The sequence below is a fragment of the Myotis myotis genome, unplaced genomic scaffold (assembly GCF_014108235.1).
Source record: "Myotis myotis isolate mMyoMyo1 unplaced genomic scaffold, mMyoMyo1.p scaffold_m19_p_5, whole genome shotgun sequence".
In the NCBI taxonomy this organism is placed as follows: domain Eukaryota; kingdom Metazoa; phylum Chordata; class Mammalia; order Chiroptera; family Vespertilionidae; genus Myotis; species Myotis myotis.
In genome coordinates this window covers 94,865,937-94,886,612 of record NW_023416357.1, presented here as the reverse complement: position 1 = coordinate 94,886,612, position 20,676 = coordinate 94,865,937, and the positions used below count along the sequence as shown (strand labels likewise).

General features: G+C 49.9%; 1 protein-coding gene across 1 annotated transcript in view; it reads right to left on the bottom strand.

The window, feature by feature from the left end:
• Positions 1–8,921: 8,921 nt before the first annotated feature.
• Positions 8,922–20,676, bottom strand: part of EMP2 (epithelial membrane protein 2) — a 35,032-nt gene continuing 23,277 nt past the window's right edge. The window contains exons 3-5 of the mRNA XM_036309138.1: positions 19,206–19,302; positions 15,529–15,675; positions 8,922–12,419 (exon numbers count right to left, since the gene is read on the bottom strand). Coding sequence (XP_036165031.1) covers positions 12,232–12,419; positions 15,529–15,675; positions 19,206–19,302 — 432 coding nt within the window. The 3' untranslated portion in view covers positions 8,922–12,231. The remainder of the gene's footprint in view (positions 12,420–15,528; positions 15,676–19,205; positions 19,303–20,676) is intronic.

Below are 20,676 nucleotides of genomic sequence, written 5' to 3'. Positions count from 1 at the left end.
ATATGTTAAAGCTAGGATGGTAAAAAACAAAATGCATAACATGAAATCTCCCCTCCTAACAAAGTGTCCGGTCCAGTGTTGTTAACTATTGGCAGGATGTTGTACAGCAGCTCTCTAGAACTTTCTCATCTTGCATAACTGAAACTCTGAACTTTTGAACAGCAACTCTCCATGATCCCTTCCCCAGCCCTGGCACCCACCATCTACTTTCTGTTTCTATGCCTTTGACTACTCTAGGGACCTCATGTAGGTGGAAGCAAGAGGTGGAAACAATCTAAACAGACATGGACAGAAGGATGGATGAAGAGAATATGGGATGCATGTGCAGTAGAATATTATTCAGGCATGAACAGGAAACGCAGTCACGTGTTACGTCCTGGACGAACCTGGAGGGCATTACGCTAAGTGAAATAAGCCAGACATTGGAGGCGGTGATAACCCATCCCCCGTGAACATCCTTTCTTCCCTGCTGGTTCTCGTCTCATTAAATACTGCGCAATTCTGACGGTCTTAGATCGCACCTGAGTCATAACGTGGAGCAGAGCAGGTTCTCCGCCCACGTGCACGCTAGGATCACCTGGAGGATTTTAACAACTTCCACACCCAGGCTGCTCCCCAGGCCGATTAAAGGGCAACCTCGGTGGGATCCAGGCTTCGGAAGCTTCCCCAGTGGCTCAGGCATGTGGTGAGGTCGAGAACCCAGGACTTGGAGTCGGAACATCTAATGTCAAGCCTTGAATCTGCCACATACCTGGCAGGTGGCCTTGGCCCAATGACTTGACAATAATAAGGGATGGATAGCCCTGATTGAGCACGGACTGTATACCCCCTGCTCTTTCTGCTATGGCTGTTCCCATTCTCCAGGAAGCAGCGGCCCAGAGACACCAAGCAGTTTGCCCAAAATCACACAGCAGGGAGGTGCTGGGACCAGATTTGAATGTAGGCAGCCAGCTCAGCGGGGTCCATGTTTCCTCCCATCAGATATCTGGGAAGGTCTGGGGGGCTTTCGGGACAAAGGCTGCTGTAGGATGGCAAACAGGAGAAGCAAGCTCCAGGAAAACACAAGCCCAAACAGCTAAGAGGACAGAGGTGTGGTGGTGGCTTTGTTAATACCCGATCCCGCATCACCAACTCCGGGCCCACTGGGAATGTGGATGCTCTTCTGGCTGGGCTCTCACTCTCCATCGGTCCTTTTACCCTCCATTCCTCTCTGGATGAGGCGGCAGCATATCATGGCAGCTTAACTTCCCTCCTGGCAAAAACAAAACAAAAAAACCATACATTTGCCATACATGTGTCCAAGCCCCTGGTGAAATTACACTTCGTCCTTCTGTGGTAGGCTGTTAGACACGAGCAGAGCAAGGACGATGGGCCAGGTACAGCAGGTCACCAGAGGGAAACCCCTGGGTGCCTAGCAACGGGCAAAACTGGGAAAACAAGGACCCCGCCCCCAGGGTGACCTTTCCTCCCCTAGCACTGCTGGTCATGTGATTTAGACCCCCTGACCTTTCATATCACTGGCTATGGGGTTCTGATCCTCCCCTGACCTTTCCTGCCCTGCATGTCGATAGTCATGCAGTAGACCCCCTTGGAGGAGGAACAAGGGGCCGAAGAGGGGCATCAGGAGGCTCCCACGTGGGCCCGTGCAGACCACTCCTTAAGCATCGACCCCTGGGGATAACATCTAGGCCTCAGCTGTGTTTCCGCTCCAGGCCCCGAGAAACAGCAAAAACAGGCAAATGCTGCCATGGCCGACCTCAGGACCAGCTGCAATGACTAATGACCCCCAGCCCTGGCCCGACCAATCAGTGGAGACCACGATCCTGGAAGGACACACCTGGAAAGCTGATGCATTTTCTATTAAGGTCCTCCCCTGGGCCCACCCCTAAAGCCCCCACCTTTAAAAGCCCTGAGGACAGAGCCCCAGCACACTCTCCCTCCCAGGAGCACATGCAAGCCTTTCCCATCCTCCTCTCCCCCTCTAGGCGCCTTACCTTTATCCTTCTCCCTCCTGAGCTCTAGGGCCCCTTCTTTTGCCCCTGTAATTTGTTTCTTGAGCCCATTTCTTCTATGGCTCACTGTTTCTACCTCTACTGTGACTTTCTAAATAAACTTTCCCTATAGTTTGAGTCTTGGGTCTGAATTCTTTTCTAGCCAGAACCCAAGCACCAAGGTTTCTCAACCCAGGTCTAGTCTGACCCCACCCATCTAACACCTGGTGCCACTTTGCTGCCAACACCGCTACAGAAAATAACTTCTTTTTGGTTGCTCTGGTCTCTGTTTTAGTCGATAATGAGCATTGAGCACATGTGCAGTTTGTTTGGGGACTAGGCACATTCTGTGCTATTCCCCTGGGTGTTCAGAGATATGGCAGGGGCCGCAGTGGTAGGCTGTCATTCGCTTTGCCCGCTGGTGGGAGGTGTTTTGGGCCCGCCACCTTCACTAGCAATTTCCAACAGCACCCTCACCCTCAAGCTGCCTATTTCCTGGTGCATAAAACCCTATAGCAGTGATTCCCAAATGAGGGCAATTTGCCTCCCCTCCCCAGGGGACACCTGGCAATGTCTGGAGACATTTTGGGTTGTCACAGTTTTGGGGTGTGTGTGCAACTGGCATCTAGGGGGTGAAGGCCAGAAATGCTGCTAAATATCTGACATGCACGGGACATCCCACAACAGAGAATTATCTGGCCCAAATGTCAGTTGGGCCAACACTGAGAAATCGTAAATTCTACTCAGACATCCAGTTGCAAACTGTAAATCTGTCTCAATGTAGTAATATTATAGTAACTGAAAGCATGATCACAGAATCACATGGCTAAAAATTAATTGAGCTCAATGAAGATAGGTACCCAGCAGTGTTCTGGTCATAATAGAGTTAAATGTAAAGTAATGAGGAATAACTCACGTTAGCTTCTGTCAGCTATGTTGGATTTGGCTAAATTGGATGTGAAACGATGTAATCTTTGCTGCAGTATTTTATTGTTCTGTTGTGTGGCCACACACCATCACTAGGAGGCAGTAGCATTACTTGCTCATGCATTCTGGCCACTTGGCCTTCAATGTCCATAAAGCAAATACATTGGAAGGAGGAAACTTTTTGGATACATATTTCTTGGAGGGGGGGAGTAGAAATCCATATACACGTCTATATATAAAATACTTCTCGTTCCAGGTTTACCGCTAAAGGTAAAATGAAAATCCATGTGATTATGTACATAGGTCTGTCTGATCCCTTAAAATGATGGTTTGCAAACTTTTGTGGTCAGCAAAATAACCTGAAAGGTTTATAAAATTTAGATTCTGGGTCATGACCTTAGAGATTTAGCAGGTCTAGAATCCGCATTTTCACAAGTATTCCATCTGTACCCTAAACGGTTTGACACACACATACAGACACACCTTAGGAGTGTAATGTGTGGGACACACCCTCTTCTGCGTTGTGTTCACTGACAACCATACAGTAATCTGTAATAATTATGATTTTCTTGATTTATTCTTTCGTGTTAAACCAAATAATTAACATTTATAAATAAATTCATTTCTATTGTAAAATCACTGCTTAAATTCTGTAAATTAGTTAGTGTTTTCTTGACTGGGAAGCTCTTTATCTGTCCCTCAGTTCTGAATGATAGCTTTGCTGGGTAGAGTAATCTTGGATGTAGGTCTTGCTTTTCATAACTTTGAATATTTCTTGCCAATCTCTTCAGGCCTGCAAAGTTTCTGTTAGAAATCAGTTGACAGTCCCTATGGGAGGTCCCTTGTAGGTAACTAACCACTTTTGCTGCTTTTAAGATTCTCTCTTTGTCATTAACCTTTGGCATTTTAATTGTGTGTCTTGATGTGGGCCTCTTTGGGTTCATCTTGTTTGGGACTCTGCACTTCTTGGACTTGTATGGTCTATTTCCTTCACCAGATGAGGGGAGGTTTTTGCCATTTTTTCACATAGGTTTTCAATTCCTTGTTTTCTCTCTTCTTTTTTTGATACTCCCATGATGCAATGGTTGGTCTGCGTGAAATTGTCCCAGAAGGTCCTTATACTAGCCTCACTTTTTTGGATTTCTTTTTTGCCGTTCTGATTGGATGTTTTCTGTTTCCTTGTCTTCCAAATCTCTGATTTGATCCTCTGTTTCATCTACTCTACTGTAATGTATTTTTCTTTTCAGTTAGTGTATTCTTCGTTTCTGACTGGTTCTTTTTATGTCTTCTAGTTCTGTGTTTTTTTGTTTGTTTTTTTTTTTAAATATATTTTATTGATTTTTTACAGAGAGGAAGGGAGAGAGATAGAGAGTTAGAAACATCGATGAGAGAGAAACATCGATCAGCTGCCTCCTGCACATCTCCTACTGGGGATGTGCCCGCAACCCAGGTACATGGCCTTGACCGGAATCGAACCCGGGACCTTTCAGTCCGCAGGCCGACGCTCTATCCACTGAGCCAAACCGGTTTCGGCACTAGTTCTGGTTTTGTTTCTACCTCTGTGTTTTAGTTTTTACAAGTTCACCTGCTCTTCCCCTAAGTTCCCTGAGCAGCCTTCTAACCAGTGTTTGAGCTCTGCGTCTGGCAGATTCCTTGTCTCCATTTTGTTGAGTTCTTCTTCTGGAGTTTTGTTCTGTTCTTTCATTTGGGACACGTTTCTCTGTCTCCTCACTTTGGCAGCCTCCCTGTGTTTGTTTCTATGTATTAGGCAGAGCTGCTGTGTCTGCTGGGCTTGGTAAAGTGGTCTTATATAGTGGGTGTTCTGTAGGGTCCAGTGGCATAGCTTCCCTGAGCACCTGAGCTGGGCACTCCGTGTGTGCCGCTACCCCCTGTGGGCCCTCCTGTTGTAGTTGAGCCTTGATTGCTGTTGGCACCTCAATGGGAGGGATTTATCCCCAGGTTAATTGGCTGTGAGGAATGGCTGTGACTGCCCTGGTGGATCAGCTGTGCAGTGGCCAACCTCATGGAGCAGGACTTATTTCAGTGGGGTTCTGGTGCCTGCTAAGTTTTCCCCTTGAGAATGTCCCTTATGGAGGAGATTGGGTGGTGCTTCGATGTGGCCTGAAGCTGTCCACTGGGGGTGCTATCTCTGAGGCCTCCCAGGAAGTCAGTTGCCACTTGTGCCCTGCACTGTACCACCTGGCATGAGCCACAAAGCAACCAGCAGGTGGCTGCTACTTGTGTTGGGCTTGGAGGTGCCCAGCAGAGGCCAAGCTATGAACAAAGGCCAGCTGCTGCTAGTGCTGGACCTGAGGCCACTTAGTGAGATGTACATGGCATGTGAAGGCCAGATACTTTTTTTTTTTATAGATATTTTAGGAATATCCAAGCATGAGCCAAGATGGGCTGTTTATATGGGAAAGCCATTGGAAAGGGCTTGGGTTGGACCCAGAGTTGGGTGGGGCAGGATCTCAGGGAATCACCAGGGCAGGTGAACAGTGATAACCAAGTTGATGGAGACTCAGATATGGCATCTGCCTGCTGGCTCTGTTGGGGGAGGGCTCAGCAAAGAAACAATGGCCTCTGCCAGCACTTCTGCCTGGGATAAAGCTGCCCCTCCAGCTCTTGCTTCAATGCCAGACAACTCAGTTCCTCCTCATATGTCCTTGGTGCCCCAATGCTGGAACTCAGAGTGAATGAGTCCGATTAAGTCTGAGCCAGCCATGTAAGAGGTACTGCCTGGGACTCCAGAAGCCCTCTATTCACTCAGCCACAATTCCTGCTGGTTTTTATAGCCAGAAGTCATGGGGACATCTCTTTCTGGTGCTGGGGCCCTGGGCTGGGAGTGGGGGAGGGACTGGTGTGGGGCTGGGACCCCTTGCTCCTCAGGAGGGACCTTTTTATCCAAGATATTCCTGCAGATTTTTGTCTGGTGTGGAACAGGTTCTCCTACCAGTCTCGATGTGGCTACTTCTTTGTATCCTTAGTTGTAGGACTTCTGTTCTGTTAGATTTCAGATGGTTCTGAATGATGGTTTTTCTGTGGTTTAGTTGTAATTTTGATGTCGTTGTGGGAGAATTTGAGTACTGTGGAACAATCTGAGGCAACTGGAGGGTGGGGGGTTGGCTGTATATTTCCAAGCATGTAGGCCACCTGATTTCCTTTTAATAAATTCCTTTCCTGTTTAAATCAACTGCAGTCACTGTTGCTTACAACTACGAACTCTAATCCTAAATTTGGGATGAGCACCAAACACTCTAATGTGGAATTGGCCCAGCGGAGGTGGCAGAGCAGAGGGCATTCTAGGCCCTTGCATTGCTATTGTAAGACATTTGGTTTACACCAAGGTTTGGCTAATGCTTTCTGTAAAGAGCCAGATAGTAAGTATTTTAAGCTTAGTGGTCCATATGGTTTCTTTTGCAACTACTCAACTCTGCCTTTGAAAGTAGCCAGGAACAATATGTAAATTAGTGGGTGTAGCTGTGTGCCAATAATCTTTACACAATCAGGCAGTGGGCTGATTTGGCCCACAGGTCATAGGTTAACCTTGATTTAAATTGCCACCTACTTTGCCCTGGCTGATGTGGCTCGGTTGGGCATCATCTCGTGCACCAAAACATTGCCCGTTTGATTCTGGGTCAGGGCACAAGCCTGGGTTGTGGGCTCAGTCCCCTGTAGGGAGCATGTAGGAGGCAGCCAATTGATGTTTTGCTCTCACATCAGTGTTTCTCTCTCTCTTTCTCCCACTTCCTCTCTCTCTAAAAGTCAATAAAAAAATCTTTAAAAAAATAAAAAATAAATTTCCACTTATTTTACCCACCATATATCTGTGGATGTTATAGTGGTAGAAAAAGTTGTAGAAACACATTGAGATGTTGACATGTTCATCTTCTTAGAGCCCTCAGTAAACTCCTTCAAGAAAAAGTCAATCTTGGGGCAAACATGGTCCATCTAACGGCAAAATGGAAAAAAAGATGGTTTTACTGAGATTCTTTCTGCCTGAAGCCTACAATTTAAAATAGATGGAGAATCTCCAAGGATTTGGAGATTTGCAGGGATGGGCAAGGCAAGTTCTAAACCAGAGATAGACTTTCATACTCCAGGATAAGTCATGCTAGGCCACAAATATTTGGTAGATGAAAAAGATAATTTCCCTAATGGAATAAATATAAAACTGAGTGGGCTGGAGTGACTACCATCCACCTGCCAAGTGGACAAAAACCCAGAAATAAAGAATATGGGCAGTGTCCCCCAGAAGTTTTAGTTTGCAACCCCTGTGTGGAGACAAGGAAACATGGGTTCTTTAGATAGGTAGCTTTAACTACTTTTGGCATTCCTTAGGTAAAAATTAAAGATCTCTCCATTATCTCTTTTTCTGGCTGATTTTTTTCCAGTGGGGTGTGTAATACAGATAGTCTGATTTTCATCATCACCCAAACCTTTAAAGCAGAAGTCTTCATTAAATACAAACGAAAGAACAGGCTGGCTAGAAATATCAGGGGATCATTTTGCATAGTATATCATTGTCTAACCACTATGTCCTACACCTGAAACTGTGGCAGGATAGCAAAACGCTAGCAAAATTCCTTGACAAGTATTATAAGGGAAACGGTGGCAGAATAATTAAACAAGGCCAAACAATTTGAGCAGTTTACAGCCAGCTAATGAATGACGATGTTTTCTCTTCCCTAACCAAGGACACTTAGGGACAAATGGTTTCCACATTCCAGACCGTCTGGGGGGCAGAACAGCCTCGGTCCCATCCCTCTTCAGTGATGTTCTTTGAAAATAAAACTAACCAGGAAATAACTCCTGATACCTGTCTATGCACCTTTGGATGAGTCAACATATTGAAGGTCACACCTGAAGAGCTAATGAATATTCTGCTAAGACCTCCTCTGAAACCTTGCCTAGGATTCCCACTGGCCAGAGAAAGATATAAAGCCTCAAGACAAAGGATCCATGGCATGCTCTTGCTAGAGCACCCCCACACCTTGTAGCTCTGCTTTCTTTTTCCTAAACTCTATGGGTCCTCACAAGACTTGCCACCAGGGGAGCAGCAGGCAGCGGCAGCTCATCCCAGGCTTACTCCCTGAACCTGTCTCCAAGGCCCCCATTTTCTCTGACTTTCCCAGTGAGCTCACTTCATTTACTGTGACCTATTCCTCAGGGAGCCAAAGCAGCCCCGCCTCAGCTCTCTCCTTGCTCCTTCTACCCTAAGCCCTTCCTTTGTTCCACTGTCCCCAGCTTGAATAAACGTGCTCTCAAAATCACCCGGACTTGCCCTAACCAGTTTGGCTCAGTGGATAGAGCGTCGGCCTGCGGACTGAAGAGTCCCAGGTTCGATTCCAGTCAAGGGCATGTACCTTGGTTGCGGGCACATCCCCAGTAGGGTGTGTACAGGAGGCAGCTGATTGATGTTTCTCTCTCATCGATGTTTCCAACTCTCTATCCCTCTTCCTTCCTCTCTGTAAAAAATCAGTAAAATATATTTTTAAAAAATCACCTGGTCTTGTGTTGCGCAATCCTTCCTGCACAAAGTCAACAACCCACACACTACTGGTCAGGCCTAGGCAGACCCCCTCTGGGCCCAGACCCCACCCAGTAACAAAACTAGTACAAAATAACACTGAAGGTAAGCCGTACTGAAAAAAAGAAAAAGGAAGAGAAAGGACTGGCTACATATTTTGTGGAAACCATTGCAAAATGAGAATGTGGGGCTGTTTGCTGAAATATCATTACGAAGTCTAAGATGGTGTTAGCAGATCGTTAACCCAGTATGGATCCTTCTGGAAGCCCAGGTCCTGGGCAGTTGCGGTTGGTTCATCCAGGCAAAGGTGGTGGGAGTCTGTCCTATGACGAACTGTCAGGCACCAACCGCTGGCTGTAAAAACCACACTTTCATCTCGATGAGAAATGAAATGACCGCCTGTCACTCGACATGGCAGCATTCTAACCTAGATGCTGGCACGCATGGGCACATTCGAGGCTGTGGCTCTGGGCGATTTGGTTTTAAACTTTATTTTTCATGTACAGTTTCAGATTATACAAAACATAGAAAATGTACTATTTTAAAGGCACATTAAGGAGAAAGTATCTAACTACCCTAAAATCACATTTGTCCACAAACCAAGGTTCAGACTTAACCTCCAGGCCTTTCCCTGCATTTCCTCATCACCACCACGCCCCCAATATACAAAACTGCCCAATCCGCTGTATTGTAAGTAGCCTTTCAACGATTAGCAAGTTTAGTCATTCCCCACCCAGGCAGATTTTAAATGATGCTACAGCTTCTATCTAAGCTACTATGTTTAGCGTGTTTACATACAGGCTTGGGGGTCCAGGTGTCCTCGGCATCGGTTAATACAGAGCATCCCAGGACCTCAGCCTGTCAATTAGGGATGCACACAGGCCACCAACCTGCCGCAGAGGATGGGGGATTGGAGGGAGGTCTCCAATTCTCCCGTGTTCAGGTATAAATATATACATTCACTCAGAGCTACACATCAGTTTTCCAAACTCACTTGACAGAGACCCAAAGTAATTTTAATGCGAATAACAAAATGAGTTAGTCTGTCTCCATCCATAGCGCCCCCCCCACTTGAAAGAATTACAGTACTGTATAAAAATGTCCTAACATGTGCAAACTACAGTTCCTTCAAATACAGTTGTTACCAGTAATATATTTGGTCCTAATTTTTGCTTCCTGGATGTCTGTTAGTTTCCTTTGTTGTTGATGTAACTGATCATAAGCACCGAGTGAGGGCTGATTCTGCCTACAGGTAAGAAATGTGGGTATTTTCTCCCCGACACCATCACCTCGTTCCCACCTCGGCAATGCAGGGCAGGCAGCTCTCATGAGTCACAAAACCTTGGCATTGCGATGGATGTGGATGCTAATGCTGTACAGTAGCGGCAACCAGCCAGAAAAATCCATGGGGTCATTTCAGATTCTTACGCACCCCTCAAGTTTTGGAGAAGGAAATTCGTGCATTGCCCGGGGATGAGGCTTACCAGATTCCTGGTTCTGAGGGTTGCTGGTTTGTTTCCACACGGCCACCAGGAAACTAGAGAAAAGCCACCTGGCTGGGAAGCTGGGGGCACTGTAGACCCACCTTCCTCCACAGGCTCCTGTAGCATCCTCCAAACCCCAAGCATGTGGCTGCTCTGACCCACCCCATGCCTGAGTTTTCCAGGAGTGGCACCCTGTCCTGTCCATGGCCCGATGTCACCCTGCACTGTGCTGGTGGCCTCTTTGTGGGGCCGGTGTCCTGCCTCAGGGAGGATGCCTGGATTTGCTTGCCCCTGTGTTTTCAAAGCCTCACACCCTGCCCGGACCATAGCAGGCACGGAGTACTCGGTGGAAAATGAACAATGAATGAATGGATGGACAGAAAAACCCAATCCTGCATTGAAAAGGAGTCCACGGTGGCCCCAAAGCTACTCAACACAGAACTGGGCTGATGGCAGATCGCTGCCACTCAGCAGGTCAAGTGCAGAAGCATTTAAGCAGCCCCAGTGCCGAGACGCGGCCAACAGGTTGCTCTGGCCCAGGCATGCCTCCCCAGAAGCACGCTCAGCACCAGAGGAAAAGGACTGAGGTGCGCCAAGAGCTCATTCAATGGGGGCACGCCCCGGGGTCAGGCACATTGCCGCACACCTCACACCTCGTGGTGCTTTTACACCGAAGGACAGACTCCCCAAAGCCGCATTTCTCAGTATAGTCTCGGAATTGTCTGGAACCCCCCCCAACCCCCCCCCCCAGACCCTGACAAGGCAGATTCCCCCGAGTGGCACTTGCGCCCTCTCAAGTCTGAGAACCACAGCAGACAGGGTTCCTGTCACTGCTTCATTGGCTCTCAGGGCCCTGGGGTGCTCCACAGAACTAAATGTCCTCTTGATGGAATAGACAATGCTGCCCAATAAATGCCAGCTGCGATGTTGAGGGTGATCTCCATGCCTCCAGGGGCATTTAAAGATAGGCAGGCACGAAGCAGGTTCCCTCCCACCCACCGGCCTCGCTTTTCAATCCTTGGTTGCGGTCTTCGCAGCCTTCATCACAGTTTTTAGTTTTCCTAATTGGTTTTTAATTCATCTTCTCCTTGGACGATGAGCCCCAGAAGGAGAAATGATCAGCCAGCCTGATGCTGATGAATGAATGAATGAATGGGTAAATGGATGGATGGTGGATGGGCCCTCTGAGGCTCCAGAAATGTAGTAGAGGCCAACCGGCTTAGAAGGCAGGTCAGGAAGAGAAGGGGGAGGCCTTCTGACTTAGGGCTATAAGGAGGCGGTGGCCCCCCCGCCCCCAGGGTGGCTGGCTAGTGGGGTGTGGGGCCTGGGCCTGGAGGTTGGGTGGTCCAGATGAAAGCAGCTGTGGCAGGGACAGGGAAGAATCAAGAGCTGACGGAGGCCAGGGCTTTGGTCTGCAGTGGGGTCTAGACCCACCTCCCAGCTTGATATGATGAGAGCTTTAACGTTTGTGAGGAGGCAGTTCTGCTCCCCGGGTTCTGGGAGGTGGCCCTCAACTTTAAGGCACATAAGCATCACGGAGGAGCTTGATAGCAATGCAGGCTTCCGGGCCCCACTTCTGAAGACAGATCTTGTAGGTCTGGGGGTGGGTACCCGATAGTGTGCATTTTACAGGTGTACTAGGGATCACAAGATGAAAGTCTTTGCCTCAGGGTGAGCCCACATTTGAATTCCCCTCCCCCAGGCAAGCAGGTGACGTCGTCTGCAAGTTTAGGTGGCACCTTCGGGACCTAGCCCGTTATAGGCAGTTAGGGCCGTGGTCTGGTACAGGCAGAACACCAGGGTCCATACCTGTTTCTCACATGGAACTTGGCTGAATACCTGAGGAGGTCTCATCCCTCACCTGGCCGCCCCTCACCTCACCTTCCACCACTAAACACCCAGAGACTCGGGAAAGGGAAGCTGAGATGAGGAGGACATGGTATGGCCCAAACCTAGGGGGAGATGTCCCCCGAGACCTGGCTTTCTCGGCCTCTTGTCCTCACATCACATCCCCGTGGTAAGGAAACATCCTGCTGGACATTTCAGGATTGGAGCGTGGCTGGATTTTTGGCTTTGTCTTGTTGGGACTTTCCGACGGCGGGAGTTCTGAATTCCAGCCTTCACAGTCTGTTCTCTGATCTCAAGAATGCAAAAACTCTTCTCTTTTTTTTGGCTTTTAAAGGAAACAATATGTTTGCTAGAAAAACCACAAAAAAAAACAAAACAAAAAAACGGATTATATACAAAACGGTTATCTGGATGCAGACTCTGTGCTGCGTGAGCGCCTGAGCGCCGGGGTCTATTTGCGCTTCCTCAGGATCAGGTACATGAGGCCGCTGATGAAGGTGAAGGCGAAGGCCACCCAGGCCAGGATGAAGGAGTAGCCGTACGTGCCTTCTGCGGTCAGAGTATAGAACTCCGGGTTGTGGTTGTGAATGTCTTGGCGTCGGTCTGTGTAAATGGAAGCTGCAATCATGACACACAGGCCTGGGAGAAGAAAAGTGAAGACACCAGTAAGTCATGGGCCGCAGCGTGTCCCAGGCCCCGGAGGGGACTATGAGAGACCAACTTAAGCTTTTATTATTATAGGTGTTCGTTTTAGTCTATTGGAACGATGATAACGAATATTTTACTTGACTATCACTGCCTCCCCTGTCACCATTTTGCTGCCCATTCTTGCTAGCTGAACCCAATTTTTATTTTTTTAAATATGTGTTTATTGATTTCAGAGAGGAAGGGAGAGGGAGAGAGAGAAAGAAACATCAATGATGAGAGAGAAGCCTTGATCAGCTGCCTCCTGCACGACCCCCCCGGGGGTCGAGCACACAACCTGGGCTTGTGCCTTGAATGGGAATCAAATTGTGACCTCCTGGTTCATGGGTCGACGCTCAACCACTGAGCCATGCTGGCCAGGCTGAAGACAATTTTACTTGGGCAGCCGTGTGCCCAGCCCAGAAGACAAGACATCATGTATCTAAGCCAGGGTCGAGCTGGACGGTAAATAGTTCAAGCTTTGCAGGCTCTGTACAATGTCTGTCCCCCACTACTCAACTCAGTACTTCCCCTTGCATACTACTTTAGCCTGTTAGGTTAGGAGGGAATGGCTGGAGCTGTGGCAGTCTTTTGGGGGCCATGAGAGGGTTGTCACTGACACTCTGAGGATGATGGCATAGAAGGAGAAGAGGTGTGGGGGTTGGGGACACTGCTGCTGAGCTGCCGGACCAACTCTGGCACCTTCCACCTCCTATTTGTTATATTAAAAAAGTAAAGGTCTTTGTGGCTGAGTCATTGTTAATTGGAATTTTCTCTTACTTGCAGCCAAAGGCAACTTGACTGAATCACAGACATGAATGCTAGGATGAGGTTAAGCACCCTGGTTTTCCTGGCGGGACCTATCGCCTCCCCTGGCCAGCTAGGACTGTCCATCAGGGTGCCAGCCCTTCTCTAACTGGGGGTTGAGTGTATGACAATCTCTGCCGATCAGACTGTTGTTCCTGGAGGCTTGAATCGAGGGAAAAGCCACACTGTCTTCTGATTCACACGGATTCGGCCAGCATCTCGCTGAAGTGACTGCCCATCAGTTCCTGCTGCCTGGATCCTCTATCCGAGACCTGGTGTCCAGCTTCTCCTTTGAATCGTGTGAGCTGCCCCGGCATCCGGCTCTTACGTAAGTTATCAGAGCGTCTGCTGCTCACACCTGAACATCACTGACTGATATGGCGTCCAAACCTTGCAGGCTTGGGGCAGAAGAGGGAGGGGCAGGTCCTCGGCCAAAAAATGGTCAAAGGAGTTGTTGTGGATGGCAAAGGGGTGTGTGTGGCTTCTGTATCAAGGTAACCAGTTTTGACTAAATGGCCTTCAGAGACAAACAGACACATGGAGACAATAACAGAAAGTAAACTTGAATGGGAAACTCCCCAACTCCCTCTCTGCATGTTACGTGTCGAGATTCAATGGCCATTAATGGTGCGAGTAGTGGGGTGTCCATGCCTCTCACTGCGAGATACAAAGAAAGTAAAGGAAGAGGCAGAGCAGACACCCCCTCACGGGTGCTCTTAGGCAAGTTGTATTGCTTCTCTCGGCCTCACTGGGTCTGGGTCTGTGTCTCTGCTCCCAAGTGCTGGGCTCATGGATGAGAACACTCATCCCCAGGTTCTAACCAACAGGTCAAGATGGGCCTTTGGGGTCTGCACTTTAGACAGGTCCCCAGAGGGATCCTGGTGGACTTGGGGCTCGGGGACCAAGGGACCCTCCAGGGTCTTTTATGATCGAAATGCTCTCATCTCTGCCTGCACCCTGGCTTGTCAGGTAAGGTGCCCTGAGAGAAGGATGCTGTCTGTGACCAGCCATCCTGCTATGCCCAGGACTGAGGGGTTTCCTGGGATGCAGGACTCAGTTTTAAAACTGAGACAGCCCAGCCGGAGTGGCTCAGTTGGTTGAGCATTGTCCTGTGTACTGAAAGGTCGCCGGTTCAATTCCTGATCAGGGTACATGCCTGGGTTGTGGGTTTGATTCCCAGTCAGAGAGCATATGGAAGGCAATTGATCAATGTTTCTCTTTCACATCGATGTTCCTCTCTCCCTCTCTCTCTCTCTCTCTCTCTCTTCCTCAGCATGTCTTCAGGTGAGAATTAAAAAAACAAAAAGTAAAACTGAAACAGGTGCAGGCACACAGATCACCCTGGTGTGTGGTAACGTGCCTTGGGACTATGTTGAGGGCATGGCAGGTCTGGACTTCACTCTGGGCTGCAGAGAATGAAGTCTGGGAGACAGACAGGTGGCTGGAAGGAGGTGGGAGTTAGCACCAGGCAGCAGGCGGTCTCTGAAGTACACCCATTGTCTCCCGATTGGAAAGTACAGTGGAAGGTGTGGGGGGGGTTTCCAGTTTTTGTCATCAGAAAGCTTTAACTCTCTACTGAGGAACAGTAACACACCATCATGTGGTGGCAGAGGCTTCTACACCAGCTTCTAGAACTCACAAGTAGGGCAAAGTGCTCTGAGACACCTTTTTTCTCTAAGTCCCTTCAGGATTGAGGCCGTGTCTTGTTCATCTCTGTATCTCCAGCAGCCCCCAAGGGCCCAAAGCAGGCGCATCTAACACCAACCAGCCAAAAAAAATGACAAAAAGCCAGTTGGTGGCTTCCCACCAGCTTGGGGAAAAGACCCCCAAATCCTAGCAGGCTTACAACACCTATGAGTCTGGTTCAGCTCACACCAGGCCTCCCACCCCCAGTCTCTACACTCCAGCCCTGCTGGCCAGCTAAGTCTCTTCTATCACAGGGCTTTGGTCATGCTGTTCCCTCTGCCTGACACACTGTTCCTTCCCCTCTGTACCAACACAGCACATTCTGCAGCAACTCCTACTCACCCTACAGATTCCAGCTCAGGAAGGATGCCCCCCCCCCCCCCCCCCCCCCGACTCCCTAACTAAATCCAAACTCCAAAATATGAAATGTCCCACGGAGGCACCGGGGCACAGCTGCCAACCTCTCCTTTCCAAGTCCTCACCTGCCACCCTCCTGGCTGGGAAGTGGGGGTGGGGGGGGTGGGGGTGGGGGTGGGGGTGCCGATTCCAGGAAGCCTGTCGTTTTACTTACATGACATGAGCTGGATGATGGAGGTTAAAACAAACCTCTCTCCCTGCTTGAGGCGGAAGAGCTGGAGCAAGAAGATCAGGAAGGCGATGCAGCAGAGAATGGTGGAGAGGATCATGCTGGCCTGGACCGCCTGCATCGTGGAGTAATCTGTGAGAAAGGACAAGAGCACGGGACTGAGGACCGCAGGCGGCCTGCTCCCGAGTGGGGGGATGAGACTAAAGTGCAGGGAGCATAGTATGAGCACAGGGCAGTCAAGGAGTCTTTCCTCCTCTTCCTCCCTCTAGTGTCCACTTGTGCACTTGACCCGAGTCCCGTGTCCCTGTCTGGAAAACGGAGAACCACCACCTGCTGGGCATTCTTTCTGGCCTGGGTCGCTGCTCCCATATCCGTGGCTCTCGCATGGGGGAGTATTTAAAAGCATGAGTCGCCAGGTTCCAAGCTGGCAGACTCTGATGCAAGAGCTCAGAGGGGACAGGTCAGTCTGCGTGTCCGGACTTTAGCGAGACCTCTGGAGGCATTCTCGGGGACGTGGGGCCCTCAGGGCTGAGTGAGCTTCTGAAAGTACATTTAAGAGAGTGAACCTTGCGCTCGCTTCTTAGGAAAAGGAAAGCGAAGTTGTTTCAGATCGGCCTGAGAGTGTGGCTGTGAGCAATCGGGTACGGGGGAGCTTGAGCGAGACAGGAGCCAGTCTGGGGGAGGGCGCCGCACGGGGAAGGACACAGCTGGAGCCCTGCACCGAAGGTGTACAGAGGGGTCGAGTGCAGGGACTGGAGCCGCCTGCGTGGACCTCAGTTTCCTCACCTGTGAAATGGGGATAATAATAGCTCCCGCCTCAGCAGGCTGGGAGAGTGGGGTGAGCTCATCCATGGAAGGATTTTAGGGGGTGCCCCCTCAAAGGGAATGCTATGTAAGGGCTGATGTTATCACCAGGACGCAGGTAAGATGGTTGAGGGGACAGTGCCCAGAGCTGCAGAGGAAAATCTAAGGAAAACCTTCCTTTTTTCTTTTTCTTCTTGCAATCTTGCCTAATAAATGCCTAGAGGGAGGCACAACGTTAAGCTCTTAATGACATGTTAAGCAACGGCTCTGAGCGTGGTCTGGCTGCGCGTGAAGAGCCGCCGGACAGCATGGAGCCCCTCCCCCACTGCTTACAGTGAGGAACGAACCCTCTTCCCCTCCCCCAACCCCACATGATCGCATCCTAGGGAGTCCAAGAACAGGCAGAGGGAAGGACAGTGGCAGAAGTGGTTGCCCTCGGAGCAGGGGGTGGTGGGAACTGAGCTAAGAGGGGCCCGAGGGAGCCCTCTGGGGGACGGAATGTTCTCCTTCTTGCCTCGGCTGGTGGTTACAAGGGTGCGTACATAATTGTCAGAGCTCTTTGAACTGAGACCTTAAGGAGTCCACGTCTTCTCGCTTGTAAATTATAGCTCCGCTCCGTTCTAAAAACATCCGGGAGGCTACACCGAGAAGAACTCCATCAGAATCTCTGGTGGTGTTGGGACCCGGCCTGGAGGGGGCGCCACCTTCAACGTGACCCTCTCTTTCTGCTCTCTGCCACGTGGGGACAGGAGAACCAGGCTGTCTGCAAGCCAGCACGAATGTCTGTTCTCACCAGACACCTGATCTGCCCGCGCCTGGGAGATATAAATGTCTGTTGTCCAAGCCACGCACCCGGCCTATGGTCACACACTGCCCGGACGTAGGCAGACCGTGGCTGTAGGAGAGGACAGAGGGTTTCTCAGCGTTGGGGGTGGGTGCAGAAGGTAGCGCTGGTGGCCGATGAGCTCAGTGTAGGTGGAGGCCAAACAGTGCACCGACCAACGACACTCACCCGATGAGAGGGGCGCTCACTGAGCTCTTGTTTAAATGTGTCTGCGGAGCTGGGGGAGCTCTCCACCTGGCCCGTTAGCACGTGTGTAGCACCGCTAATATCTGGGTTTAGTGGTGGTTTTGTTTTTAACAAGGAAAGAACCGGAAACAGTCTCGGGACCTTCAAGAAGCAGATGCATCTGGTGAGGGTTTAATAACATTTGATTTTCAATGTGGAATTTTAAACAAAATTCCCTTCCTTTATGGCAAGTGATTCCAGGTGAGCATTTATGTAAGGACGTAAAGTCCCCTTTAAAATAAATGGATGTAGGAAACCGTGAGCAGGTTTAAAGTAGGGTCGGCAGGCTTTTCTGTGAATACTCTGGGCTTGGTGGCCATATAGTGCCTTGCTACATTTTTGTCTTTGTTTTTTTTTGTTTTTTTTTTTTGGTCTTAACAACTCTTTAAAAATGTAAAAACCGTTCTTAGCTCATTGGACTGAATGTGGCTGGTAGTTTGCCAACCCCTGTTATTTTAAGGAAAAGTAACAGGGAATTAAATAATTCCACGTAGAGGATGTGGAACGCAAGTAATAGAGACTTGGAAACATTGCCATGGAGCACAGCCAGCTCGCCCAGCTGGCCACGCACACGGACAGCCGGGGCTGCAGAGCGCAGGGGAGAATGGCTGTTTCCCGGGTCAGGGGTTAGGGTGGCAGAGAAAGGCACCGAGGGGGAGGGGTGGGGCAGGGACCACGTGATGCGGTTTAGAGCACAGGCTTCAGCGGCCATCACTTCAAGACTGGAATCCTGGCTCCATCATTTAGTCCTGGATGTGTAACCTTGGGTTTCCGCCCTGTGCCTCAGTTTCCCTACCTTAAAACGGGGCCAATGGTCCCTGACGGACAGAGCTATGAAATTGCTTAGGTAAAGGACTTAGCCCTGTGCCTCGCAGTAAACCTTCAGCAAATGATGCCTTCTATTGGGACTTCTGCTGCTTGTGTTAGGAATGTTGATATTGTCACTGACGGAATGGTGAGACTTTAGGAGTCAGTGAGCAGGGTCCCTTGCTCCCTAAATAGGATGGCCAGATTTGGTAAACAAACACACAAAAAACACACAGGATGCCCATTAAATATGAATGTCAGATAAACAACACATAATTTTTTAGTGTAAGCATGTCCCATGTTACTATTTGGGACACACTTAAATTGTTTATGGTTCTCTGAGATGCCACATTTAACGGGGCATCCGGTATTTTATCAGGATGCCCTCCTGCATCAGTTCTAGACAGAACACAGAGCCATCCCCTCCAGAGTGGAGATGAGTAGCAGCCGGCATGTGTTTAAGTGGGATGCTCTGCATTTGCAAAGCCCTGTGGTACTTCGGCTCATGCACAGAGGCAGGCAGGGCAGGTGCAGCGCTTCTACCTCCATTTACAGCTGAGGATACTGCTGTTCTGAGCACTCAGATGACCTGTCCCAAGGCAAGGTGACACAGCTCACACAGGAGCCAGCTATTGAGATGCTGGGAAGTGGCACAGATGTCAGATACAATCTCTGAGCCTACGGAGAGGGGAGGCTTGGATAAGTGAGAAGGGGGAAAGATTCTAGATAAGGGCTGAAGCTGAGAAAGTGCGAGGAAGGGAAGCTCTGCTTGGCCAAGACACAGGGATGGGTGGGCCCAATGTAGGGGGGGGGGGGGCTGGTGCACCCTCCAGCCTCCGGCTTCTCCACCCCCTCCTGTCTCCACCTGCCATCGTCCCTGCTGAACCCCCAGCCGGGCCCCTCCCATCGTGCTGGGTGAGGAGTCAGAGGGCGGGGAGGTGGCCTCTTTCTCATCAATGCTTCCCCATCAGCTGCAACTCACAGGCAAAGCTGTCGTCGATGTCTGTACAATTGGTGCTGTTGACTGTGAAGCAGACTTTCCAGACATCTGCAAAAAATCCGTCTCCTACCCACCAGGCCTGTAACACAAAAGGGAAACACAGGGAAAGGCTGATGGGTAATGATGAAAACACGGACTCCTGGTGGGTGGGAGGCACGGGGTGAATGGGCGTTTGGGACCGGTGCTTCTCAGTGTGCGGTGTGCGTGCGGGCCACCGGGGGAGCTGGTTAACGTGCAGATTCTGATTCAAGAGGCTGGCAGTGGGGCCTGAGATCCAGGCTCAGGTGATGCGCCCAGGTGATGTCCACCTGGTCTGAGTAAAGGACAGGATGGTCCAGGCCCTCCCGAGGTGGAGGAGAGAAGACCAGGCTCAGTTGGTGGAATAAACAGTGGCAAATTCCACCAGGGCCACAGGGATGAAGGCAGAAGGGAGTGACGGGATGAAGGCAGAAGGGAGTGACATGATGAAGAAACTGGTCGGGGAAGGGGGAGCCTGTTATGGATGAAATGATCAGGCGAGACTCTCCTGTCTTCAGTCCAAATGCTTTCATTTCTCTCCTGCTTCTGCTGTCTCCACCCCCCAGAAGACAGGACTCTCCCCCACCCGTCCACCCAGTCACAGACATTCACTGAGCACCGACTGCGTGCCCTGCTACAGTGCCAAGCACAATTCCTAACCCATGAGCAACCCGTGACTCACTGACTGACAAGAATGCCCATCTGTGTCTGCCCCGTGAGCGCCACAGTCGTGTGCATACGCAGGAGCGTTCCATGGGACTGAGCGGTGCTGTGACCGATGGCTTTTCTGCCCCTCGTGTGTCTATTCCGTTCACTAAGTCTGCGACCATTTCAGAACCCCAGAGGACCAGGTGCAAAACACAGAAAAAGGAGATTCTAAAAAAAACATTCACTACCATTTATTTCACCAAGCGCGGGCCCTCAGGCTAACGGCAAGTGAAATACTTTAACTCCCGGCATCACTGTGATCCCTGCCCTACCCACTCACGGCTGTTCTTCAGGAACCTGCAAGAAGCCAAACCTGATCACTGCATTTATCTGCCCTTACAGGATCCAAGGCCAGATCTGTAATGGTTCCAATCCCAGCTCTGCCACTTACTGCAGTGTAAACTCCAGCAGGGACCTTAACTGCCCTGAGTCCCAGTTCCCTCACCATAAAACAGGGCTAGGAGAGGGCCTATCTTGTAAACTTGAGGTGAGGATCAACTGAGATGATGCACATAAAAGGGACTAGCCCAGGGCCTGGCCAGTGTGAGCGCACGCTAAGTGACAGGAGGTGTGACGGTCTATGATACTACTGCTATGACGATTAGGCATCAGGCAGAGCTGATGGCCACTTGTAAGGCGCATTTTTTTAGCTGTGTGAGCAGTGTTTCTGACTCGAAATGTCTCTGCAGTCTGAAATGATCAGGATTGAAGCCAGACCTTTGGATCG